General features: G+C 37.1%; 1 protein-coding gene across 4 annotated transcripts in view; it reads right to left on the bottom strand.

The window, feature by feature from the left end:
* VWA8 (von Willebrand factor A domain containing 8) overlaps positions 1–12364 on the bottom strand; it is a 173664-nt gene that overhangs the window by 86262 nt on the left and 75038 nt on the right. For all 4 annotated transcript variants that reach the window (XM_030475494.1, XM_030475503.1, XM_030475521.1 and 1 more), the window contains one exon: positions 2683–2759. In XM_030475494.1, coding sequence (XP_030331354.1) covers positions 2683–2759 — 77 coding nt within the window. The remainder of the gene's footprint in view (positions 1–2682; positions 2760–12364) is intronic.

The following is a 12364-nucleotide window of genomic DNA, read 5'->3' on the forward strand; positions in this document are numbered from 1 at the left end:
TTTGGCTACATGACTTAAAGCCAGTCCAACCCCAGCAGAACAGAGGTAGCAGCTTGCACAGGTCTTGAGGTGACACTACGTCATTGAACACATGTAGTGGTAGGTCAGCAGAACTCCTTGTGCTGTTTTGAGACAGTAAAAAACCCCCAAACCAAACCCAAACCAAACCAAAACACCAACAAAACCACCAAACAAAACCTCCACATTAACAAAACAAAAAAAAAAACCCACCCAAAAAAAAAAAAAAAATCAACCACCAAAACCAAAACAGATTTAATAGTATTTTTACTTCTTTTCTGTGTCTGTCTGTTGGCAAAAGGGCTGAGATATTCTTCTATAAAAGACACCTACATCAATTACATTGTATAACGAACTGTATTATACTACTTCACAGTGTGTTTCCCCCTTATTTACCTCACAAGCTTTTGAAAGTAAACATTTCTGGAATATCTTCACCATTTTAGCACTTAAATACCATTTTTTAAAAAAAGACGTTTCGAAAAATTGCAATTAGATTAATAAATCGGAATACTTGTGAATTTCAGCCTGGTTTTGTCTATTATTTATTCACTAGTTTTATTTATTATGTAACACTACATTTTAGTAAAGATCATTATATTAATTTTAAAGCTCTTACAGTTTTTTCCACTCCAGAAGTTTCTTTTCTGGACACATCTTAATTATAGCCACCAACAAGGGTATTTTATAGCTAAGGATGTATCTTTCTACTCCAGAACAGACACTCTTCAGTTGCAACACCCATTCTGCATTAGCATTATTATACATACACACATATTACTTGTTTTGTAGCCAACCGTACAAAGGGACAGTTGATATGGGCAAATGCAAGAACTCACGATGTTGTCATCATCAGCCATTTTCTGAGGGATTCACTACCTCGCTAGAAGCTCAGAGCCTCAGGATATGCAGCTGACAAGTGCACGCTCATTTCCAGAAAGACTAGTTGAAGCGGAACTAGAGAGTCTGCAACCTAAATTCCAAGAACTAATGAGGTACCATCTTTCAGACACATTTCTGAAAGGGCAGAGAACGTCCACCTTCATCTGACACTGAATTGCTCCACATTTTTCATGAAGAAAGTATTAAATTATTCCTTTTTCTTACAAGGTAATCAACTAAAATGCATGCTTGGAATGTTCAACTCAAGATCTGTAATTCAGGTATACGAGCACCATGAAACTACAATATTTAAAAATATCTTCCTGTTGGCATGCTTAATGGTACTGATGATAGCTAGCTAGGAAATCTGCAGAAAAACCCACGGCTATCACAGGTGAAGTGCACATTCTAACATATTTTCTAGTAAAATACACCTATGCCATAAGCTACTGACTGCATTTCTCCCCACAAAATATCTAGAAGTGAGAAGTCTACTGTTTTGGGGTTTTTTGTAAACTTGCTCTTATTTTGTTTTGCAATCCAAAAGTGTGCACTAAGAATATCGCACTCCTTGTTTAAATGCCCTATAAAGTTTACCAAGGTACTACACAGATTGAGTTCTTCACAAAGTATTTAAAAATCCTACCCTGGAAATACAAATTTTTTAATTTTTCTATAGTGATGAAGTATTTCTATAGAACTGCATAGGACTGCTCATCATTTTCTACTTCAATCTATCTCTAAAGCCCTGTATCTATAAACAGTACTTTATAGGGCCTATAGAAGTTTGTCTTGACTAGACAAAAAAGGCCTATTTTTTTTTTCCCCTAGCAATGCATCAACTAGCACACTGTAACTAACACATTCTACAGCCCCATTATCATCCCAAACATTGTGCTTATACAGTATTCTCCTGAGCAATCTGAATTTATGTTGAAGTACTGTTCTGCCTGGACACACCTCACTGGAGAACAAGAGACACACAGAACGACAGAAATACTGAAGTATTCTGCAAAATAATTGGGATTTGCAAAAATGATAGCGTGTTTTATCCAGAAGGCATGGGTGGCTGCTACATGCAGAAAAGACAGCAGGAAAGTTAACACAAAGCTGAAAGCAGCAGGTCACAAAAGCAGCATTTCACAAAGTGGTGATGGAAATCTAGGTGAGGTAGTATAAAAGAAAACAGCAACAGAAAAGTGATGAGGTAGAGCTATCCAAGTATTAGGACATCCGAAGACAAAAAGCTGGAGGAGAAAGTGAGAGCGAAAGTGTTACAGAGGATGTGCTGTTAAAGGGCAAAATATCAAAGATGTATGTTTTTATTAGCACTATTTAAAAAACAGTGAGTATGAAAAAAGACAGAGTGATAAAGCTAGGAAGTTGAAGACAGGTAAACATTCGGAATGAGGCTGAAAAAGGATGCAGTCCAATTGAAACCAAGTCTTCTATTCAGTGTATTTTTCAATTTCTTGATTTAAAAGTTTATGTTATAAAAATCAAAATATTGCTCTCTTCTTGAGCATGGCTTAACATCAGCACTCTCTGACTACTTCTTCCATTAAGCAATGCGATTACATTAGATTCCGGTACCCCCTCCTGAATCTGTCAGCTTACTGCCTTTGCCTATAAAACAGATACATTCCTGTGTTCTGTCTGCCACCTACCATAATAGGGTCTTTGTTCAAACAGTAAAAACAAATTAAATTTCAGAAAGATGAGTTTTATAACATAGGAAATCAGATTATAAACACAAAATATGAAAATATAACACATTCTTACCTATGCAGCTGTAAATACTCTCTGGGCCTGTTTAAAAGATGAAGGAATCTGTCAACAACCTTGTTTTTTCCAACACCCTGCAGAAAATAAAGAGATAATATAGATTTAAGAGTTAGAAACAAGGAAAAGATAACTTTCCAAAACTGTTAAAATACTCTCCATATTCCTTTAGAGGCAAATACAATTTCAATCCACATCAAAGAATTCTGAACACCATTTAATGATATGTATTTTATGTTACATATATATGTATGTGTGTCTCTCTCTATATATTTGCAAAATATTTATTCATCTTACTAGGAATAACCAGAAGTAGGATTGTGTCCCTATAGTAATGTCACACATGCTGATGCATCCTTTTCACTAACACCACTTTTTTCCAGCCCTTTCATTTCACAAAGGTATTGTGAAGCTCTGAATGAATGCTAGGAAGCTGGCTTACACTTCATAGGAAAAGGTAATTCTCGGTGGTCATAGGAAACATTCTATAACCGTCATGTGGAATTAGAACATTGCCTTGGTAATATTCGGAGCTACCAAAAAAGGCCCAGATGGAATCAGAGTTGGGTTGGAGATCAAACTGATCTACAATTCTTCCGTTGCAGGATGTCTGCATTAGCAAGCTGTGCAGAACGATGACAGTGGATGTATGAAGTGAATCAGGTGTTGCTAACACCCTGGTGTGTCCTGCACAAGCAGTTCAGGAGGTGGTACCTCAGCCCAGGCCTAGCCTAGTCCCATGGAAGGAATTACCAGAGATCATGAATTAGATGTGCTGCTGGAGAATATCCTCCACTTTAGTCTCATCCTAAGAGAATCCAAGTCATACATCCCTTGACATGTATCAAACTGCAGTACAGAGATTCCCTTCAAAAATACATTCCTATTCAGGTCTAAAATCATAGAATCACAGAATGGTTTGGGTTGGAAGGGACCTTAAAGATCACCTAGTTCCAACCTCCCTGCCATGGACAGGGACACCATCCACAAGACCAGGTTGCCTAAAGCCCCATCCAGCCTGGCCTTGAACACTTCCAGGGATGGGGCATCCACAGCTTCTCTGGGTAACCTGTGCCAGTGTCTCACCACCCTCACAATAAATAATTTTTCCTAATGTCTAATCTAAACATTCCCTCTGCCAGCTTAAAGCCATTCTCCCTTGTCCTGTCACTAGAGGACAAGGTAGGCTAATGTAAGTAAAGATCAAGATGATAGGTCAGATGCACAAATTCTTATCCCTCCTGCAAGGACATGGCTGCAGACTTGGAAGCTCAGAAAGACAGTGAAATTGTCAAGGGTTGCAAAGGAAAAAGAGAAAGAATTTATAGAACAAAAAGTTCAATTGTAACCCTGCCAAAAGCTGTTTGACAAGACGCTGTCCCTTGGCTGAGATTGTAACTCTGCATGAATGCATCCAGTAGTCCACATCAGTGCAAAGAAGATAAATATAACCCACAGAAAGATTAAATAGATTAGATTAAACCAACTTGAGACTCACTAATCTGTTTCACTTGGCATTGAAACAGAATAGGAGCATTCAGAGCTGTAAGTTATGACATTTATGACTCTAAGTTCTAACTGAAAGATGGTAACTGCCAGCTGCAGAACTGCAAACTGTTTAAACTGCTCAGAATGGGACCACAGTCTCTCATCTGACTACACTTATGAGAATGGAGAATCATGCACATATGTGTAGTAGTTGAAATCACAGAAGGTGAGCTCTCACCACAGGAGCAGAGGATAAAATACCACACAGCTGCCAAAACCAGAACTACCTAGATTCTACTGCAGACTCAACTTCAACACAAGAAAGCCAACTCAAGTTAGTGCTCTGCCACACTCCACCTTGTGAACCTTCTTCCACTTGATTCTTCAGAAGAATCTACAACTTTACACGTAGGTGTAGTAAGAAGCTGCAACACACTTAATACCCATCACCAGTTATTTCTGAAAACTGACACTGGAAACACAGTTCTCCACTGCTTTGAAACAGGGGATGAAATTGTGCTGACAGACTCTTCCAGGAACTCAAAGAACATACCCATTTGGAGGGAAATAAGCAACTTCAGGAATCAGAAGCATCAAAAAGCATCACAAGCACCAGCATCAGAAGCATCAAAAGAAACCAGAAATGGGGCAAGAATCCTCTAGTAGTGCACACGGACTGTTTTATTCCCATATGTTTCGTAATACCTGCAGTCAGATACTTGAAATTACAAATGGGGAAATAAACAGGAATATTCCTAGTGTCAAGCATGAAATATCCATGCTGAAAGCAGTTTCCTTTACTTCTCTCAAGAGAGCTAAAGATGACTGACTGGGCAGATGACTCCACAGAGTTTCTGTACCAATCCTTAGCAGATTGCATATCCTTTTTGCTTCACTGTGGGACTCCTGCCAGCTGTGTCAAGTACAAAGATGAAGAAATAGATCAACATATTGAATCAATGTAAAACATACTTGATATCAAAGAAAATGCTTACTGTAATTAGGAAAAAAAAAAAGAAAAAAAAAAGGCTTTCGTGTGCATTAATAGAAAGTGCATGTGGTTTTTATGTTTATGATAGATTCTTAAAATGATGCCTGGAAAGAATATTTGCCCAACTACAAAGCAACACTGCTAGATTTTTTTTCTCCCTCTCCTGTTCCAACAGAAAAAGGATCAAATACCCGTTTTTGTGTATTTCTATCCATGCTATTATCACCAACTATTAAGAGGAGCGCAACCCACTTCTGAGAGAACCCTCGGAGGACACAAGCATGGTGGAGGACCACTGTGGAGGAGGGGAAAGAGCAAGATTACCAATGTAACATAGTGAAGTCAATGGGAGCTGTGCCATGACCACATCTCACCCTTTCTTCATTTGTATTTGCCCATCTCGCCAGACTCCCCACATACCTCCTTTGATTTCATTTAAGCATACCTTGATTTCAGAATGTGGTACATTTTTTGAAAGGTGGATGCAGTATTCAAAAGCCAAAAGATATTCCCACCAGATTTTAGCTATTATAAACGCGTTAACATTGCCCAACTTCTACACTGAACTGCTTCAGAGAGTACACTGTGTGCCTTCATAGAGGCTGTGGTGTACCACATTAAATCCTTGGCTGGCAAAGCAGCTGGAGCAAAGTTCAAGTCAAAGCTCTTTGATTCCATCCCTCTGCATTCCTACTTCATGACAAGTTACCACTTCTTTTTGTCTCAGTTACTCCAGTGAGAATGCTCAATATAGCAGAAAGGAAGAAAGAGACCAAAGCTATTCAGGAGGCTCTTTAGCACCATTAAAAAAATGGAGAAAAGAGCTAGGATGAATTCCTTCCTTAAAGGTACTATTCTTTAATGTAAGGTCAAGAAACATAGGTTTATTCCAAATTCACCTGACTTTCATGGGATAAAGAACATGCCTGGTAGTCTTCTTCAGATAAACAAGAAATGTAAAAAGCACTAAACCATTTTGGAAATAAACCCCTCTGAAATGAGTTAGTGGCCTCTCAGAAACAAGAAATGACAAAAAAAGGCAACAGTCGTCTCCTTAACCCTGAGTCTATACCCAGTGCCAAGCACCAAGCTGGATCTTCTGCACACTCACATAGCAGTCAACTACTTAAGCAGAAAGAATCACAACTACCTTTCATATGAACTTACTGAAGACTGAATTGAACTTGGCCTGGATTCAGAATGTCATCTCATGTAATCTGCAATTATTGCAGCCTAACATAATATTCAGGGGACAAAACAGTTCGCCTTTAACACTCACTGTATGTTATTTATATACACCCTATTGCTGTTACTTAATTTAACAGAAATATAAACATATGCTAATTAGGGAGAAAAGAACATCTGTGTTGGTGTTTCAGCTGAACTGAATAAAACATTTCAGAAAGCAAATATCAGACGATTTTTATTCTTTATTTAGTAGATTTAGTAGACGATTTATTTAGTCAGACATATGGGACAACTGAAACAGAAAAATGGGAAGTAAATATCTGCACTAATGAATAACAAAAAAGAAATTATGCAATTAGAAGACAAAATAATCCCTTAGTTAAAAATTCTCCTGACATTGTAAACACTTGCTTCCAAGGATAAAATTACTTAATCTTCTAGCAGTAACTGCAGTTTCAAATATAAACAAGGTTGTTACAGGTCCCAGGAGGCATTTTGCAATTCAGGATGCAGCTATTACAGTAGTGGGACAAATTTCTCCCCTGCACAGCCCAACTAAAGTCAATAAACTTATAGTCCAAAAGAATTGCACCCAAATTTCTGAAATTAATAGTTTGCATCTTAGGGGAAAAAAAACCAAACAACCAAACATTATTGGGGGAAAAAAAAAATATATCCAAACCATGCTGCCTCATTTTTATTTTCTTTTAAATGATTTGCAGGTCATACTGAAGGAGTTAAAGAGGTTGCCATGTTGTGCCTTTCAGTACTGCCCTTCAGCTGAGACAATGCAATCATGCCTTTTCCATTTCAGCACACAGCCATCCCGCATAGCGGAGTACCTGTTTCATTACAAAAGAATGAAACTAATTTTGAAACTGGTGAAAAAAACACTTTTTCACCTTAGGAAATGTTATTTTATAATTAATTTTAAAAAATTTATTATTAGGGAATGAAAGACAATCTTGACTTCTCATTAAATTTTAGCATACAGAACTCTCATGTCAGAGTTCTCAGTTTGTGACTGCAGAGAAAGAGTTATATTGATAGCATCATTATCACAGAAACTTATGGCTGAACAATGAAAATGAAGAAAATGAAAATGCTTTTGGTTATGTACGGTTTCTAACACTGGGTCTGGCACTGAACCACTTTCCATGCCCGCAGCTTGCCTGTTTCTGGCAACAAAAAATTTGCAAGAATGAATGCATTTTGATTGAGGCTGATATTTTTAGACCAGAGGATGTATTTTGATTTCTTTAAAGAAATGTACTGCTATCAGCAGAGCAACAATCAACATCTACATAGAAATCTCTCAAGCACTCCAGGTGTTACTAAGCTCATCACTCCCTGCTTGGAACAAATGTCAGTAATGAAGTGTAATAACTGCTAACAGAGGACCGCCGCAATAGACCCTATCACTGCCACCTCATTTGGATGCTAGTTACAAAGGAAAACACTTGCACAAAAGCAGTGGTGATTAAAGTCTTGCCCCAGCTGCAACCTGTATATTTATCTGTCACAACAGTAAGTGTTTTGTGGTTTAATATCTCATTATTTTATTATGAGTTTATCATCTGGAACATGCAAAAATGATGGTGATTGTAAAATAATAAAATTTCACCATATGAACAGATAAACTTAATTCCTTTATAGAAGTCATGAATGGAATGCTTTGCATACATCTCTGACTACAGGTCTAGAAACATTTGTAGAGTTTATGCCTTTTTCTGACTTCAAGTACAACCTTCAACTCAGAGCCTTGTCAGGCTAAATACAATCTTCACATTTCCAGTGACTTAAGACAGTTGTGGTTCAACAGAGAAGAGCATTTGAAAAGTTTGTAATAAAAAGAATCTGTGGGAAGAAATATCCAAAAGAAAAATCAATTCATTGATTCTTTTTTAATTCTGGTTCTTCAACATAATTTGTAAAGTCAAATATTGTAAAGGCAATACTGTAAGCAGAGGCATATTTATAGAGCGTGCCTATCCTCATATGCACATATGTAGCAAGTAAAAGAGAAATATTTTTCAGAGTTTTCCACAACTGTCACAGACAATTCCTTAGGCAAAAAACATCATAGTATTTGGCCCAATTTAGCTCATTCGGAGCTCAGTTTCTTCATGCTCATAATAAAATTTTGGTTGAGGATAGTACATTCTTGCCTTGCAGAGGCAGCTGTCCATTTTTACACAAGTTTAAGCAGGAAAACAAAGTCTATTTCTAGAAAAGTTAAAATGCCAAGCATTTGCCATTTCAAGTTTTCTGGTGACTACTATTATTACACTCTCAGTATCCACTTAATTCAATTTCATAATGAGATAAGAAGATTTCCTTAGAAGGAAAGGTCTATTCAAGCATATCTTCTCAAATATCTTTAAGACGGACTCAACCATTTGTCCTACTAAATTCTTCAAGAATAAAATAAATACCTAGTCAGAGCCCAAGAAGTCATTTAAGTTGATCTCTCAGTTAAAGGCAGGCAGTGGAAAGGATGAAATTACGTTCTTTTATCAGGGGAATAAATTAGCAAATGTGCCAAAATGCCATTACATTTCCAATTTCTACTTACTGTGGGCTCAAACCAACATTTTTATTAAGTGCTGCCAGAGATTTTGGCGTGGTCTTCTTTCTAATTATTTACAATAGTCATAGAATCAGAATAATGGAATACCAGGTTAGAAGGGACCTCAAGGATCATCTGGTCCAACCTTTCTTTGCACAAACAGTCTAGACAAGATGGCCAAGCAGCCTGTCCAGCTTGGTTGTATGTACTGAGACTTGAATCAAAATAAAAAAATACATATGATTTAAAAGATGTATTATGGAGTGGATAAGGGGTAGTGAAGCAATAATGAATGCTCCCAGGCACTCCATTTAATGAATGCTGCCAGGCATCACATGCAGTTCTCAAGGCATGGCAGAACTGGTACAAGCTGAATCTGTCCTGCTACATAAAACTGAAATTGTTCTGTTTTAGGTAACTCATGGTAGATCATGGTAGAAGTGTATTTTAAAGTTATCTACGTACTATATTCAAATTTGTAATATTGATAGTTATGCCATATTTACACAGTGAATGAAAATAGAGTAACTCAAAAAGCCAAAATGAACACAACTTGTTACTGAATACTTCCAAATGTAATAAGTTGGGAAATGTTATATACAAAATTTAAAATTGCAAGACAAGATAAAAGTGTTTCAGCCACTGCTGTTATCCAAGATTTCCACATAAACAAATTCTATTTATTAGCATAGTTTCTCCCCTATTTACCAAATATAGGAAATTCTAGGAGACAGTAAAACATACCAAGTAGTGGCCAATCCATGAACTGCACAATATCCATCTGGAAAAAAATTCACAGAAACACAGCCTAAAAATTTTCCCTGGTAGTAAGAAAAAATACTCCAGTCTGTCTCATGAAGCCCGGGAGTGGCTGTAACAGCTATATATAATGTCTAACTAAACAGTCACTGCAAAGTTTGGAAAAAGTAACCTTTACTAAATAGAACTCTTGCTGTTGTTTGCCTGTTGCTTAGAGTAATAAACAGCTACTTAACTCTTAGCCAAGGAAGAAGCTGCTTTAGAGCTGCTTTGAGAAACTGTAGATGGTCATAGTCAATCTCATTCACATTCAGACTACAGGCTCATTCAGGAAGCAGTATCAGAAGCCATATTTAAGGTACCAGCATTTCCTTTAATTAGAAGCTATTTTGTAGCTGAAAATTTCGAACTATCCACTGCCTTTACTAAGGACCAAAAGAAACCTGTTTGCTCATATATGAACTGAAAGCACATTCCAGTTAACATCCAAAATAAATCAATGAACAGTGTAAACCAATATTTAGATGAAGACGTATTTCACGTCGTACATTTATGATGTGAAATCCTTGACCATATAAGCTCCAGGGAACACACATGAATGAAGTGAGTTATAGCTTTCTTCAAAAGCTGAACACTTCTAAAAACATCTGTAGGTATCTACTTGTCTTCAAATATTCCTCAGTTTCATTAAGAAAACCAGTCCCAAACATCCACCAAGATAATTAAATTCTAATATAATCAATTTCAAATACTAATTGTCAAAGTTCCTGTCTTGAAAACAAGCTTGGTAGAAGACTCCCACCAGGTAGCTTTTAACTAAAAAGATTGCACAAAAGAGACTACACTTACAGACTTCAAAATAAAGAGAGAGGTCTTCTGCTAACAGTAATTTTGTATATATTCATGTGTTATGAAAATGAAAGTGGCAAAAGAGGAAAGAAAACCATATTCAATCTCTAAAAGAAAGGCTACAGAGCAAGCCTTGCACATTGAATCACAGTTGAACAGAGATACTCACTTATATCGTCATAATTTTTATGGACCAAGTTATGTTCTATTTAAATATCTAGGAAATGACACATGCATTGAAAGGGATGTTAGTCACATATTTTGAATACCCAGCTTCAGAGTATTTGAATTGTCAGTTCTTTACACCAAATTTCCATGATTCACTCATTCACCAACAAGTAGTACAACAGAAAGAAACTCAAAAGAGCACTTCGTATCTCCACAGAAAAATATTAACTACTTCTTCCAAATGCAAAACAGAGGTACACAGTGATATATGTATCAAGCAATCATACACAGACCGAACTGTTAAAGTAACTGAAAAGCAAAAAAATCCTACTTTTTAATCACTTGCTTTGCAAGAAGAGGATGAAACCTGTCACATCTTCAATGGGAATATATCTGCACATAAAGCACGAAAGCATATTAATGTAATATGGTTTCTTTTCAAGTACTTGAACAGGATTCATCACATGCTGCAGAAATGTACAGTAATGTATTTAAGGAATTAGCCAAGCAATTGTTGGTGTGGTCCTAAAAGTCTGCAGAATGGCAAATACAGTGTTTAAACTTTAAAGTAGTATTTCAAAAAGAAAAAGACAGTTGGCCTTTTCCTAGTCACACATAAAAACAGTGGAACAAATTAGTAGATAATAAACCTGGAAGTACTTAGAAATATGTTAGCATTTAAAAAACAAAACCTGTACATATTACTCATTTACGAAAGAGAAATCACAGCAAATCAATTGATTTTCCAACTGAACGATACAACTGAGCTGATGTCTAGAATCAAAGCAGTATGTTCCAACACCACAACCCAGTTAAATCTTTTAACTCTGTCTTCAATTAGAGTTTCATAAGCTTGGAGAAAATGTGGCACACACTATTAAAGATAAGTATACCACCGCTGGGAAAATACCTTACACCCTAAAAATCATACTTGTATAGTCTTCACAATTTTTCTGTCAAATTGGTAGAACATAAGGGCCCTGAGTGTGCTACCACGTTCTTCAAGCTCTTCTCCCCCAAAGAGGGTTTTACTTAGCTGTGTTGAAGGTCATCTCTGACATGGCATTGCTGCCTCCCTGGATTCCCCTTTGCCCCCCATGATGTGGAAGCTGCATTTACATTTAGGCCCTTTTCTTGGTTCCTTCCCAACCTACATTGCAGTGATGCTGTGCCTGGCCCTGTACCTTGCTGATCCCAGCCTGGACCTGCTCACTCGTCTTCCCAGCTGGACCTCAGACTGCTTTGTCACCATGGACTAGTCTGGTAGCCACGGGGCACTTGGCCGACCTGCTCTTCTTATTTGGACACTATGGGACTGCAAACCTTGTCATTAAGGACATCATCCTTGACTCTGTTCCCCTGTGGATCAGGCCACTCTTGCTACTCCCTGACAGCACATCCTGCAGGCAGTCTGTACTATATAATATTTTCAATATCAACTAGGAAGCTGGCATAGAGAGCACTGTTTACGAAATAGAATAAAGAGATCTTATTTCATTTATGAAATAGATTAGTTTCTATTTATGAATAGATGAAACCTTTGGGGAGAAGTTGACGTCATCCAGCAAAAAGTCTACAGAGGTTTCAAATACATCTTTGTAAATTCAAGCTGTTAAAAAGGACTCTTAATAGATGAGACTGTATATAACTGTGCACTTCAATTTTTATAT

The sequence above is a fragment of the Strigops habroptila genome, chromosome 2 (genome assembly GCF_004027225.2).
Source record: "Strigops habroptila isolate Jane chromosome 2, bStrHab1.2.pri, whole genome shotgun sequence".
In the NCBI taxonomy this organism is placed as follows: domain Eukaryota; kingdom Metazoa; phylum Chordata; class Aves; order Psittaciformes; family Psittacidae; genus Strigops; species Strigops habroptila.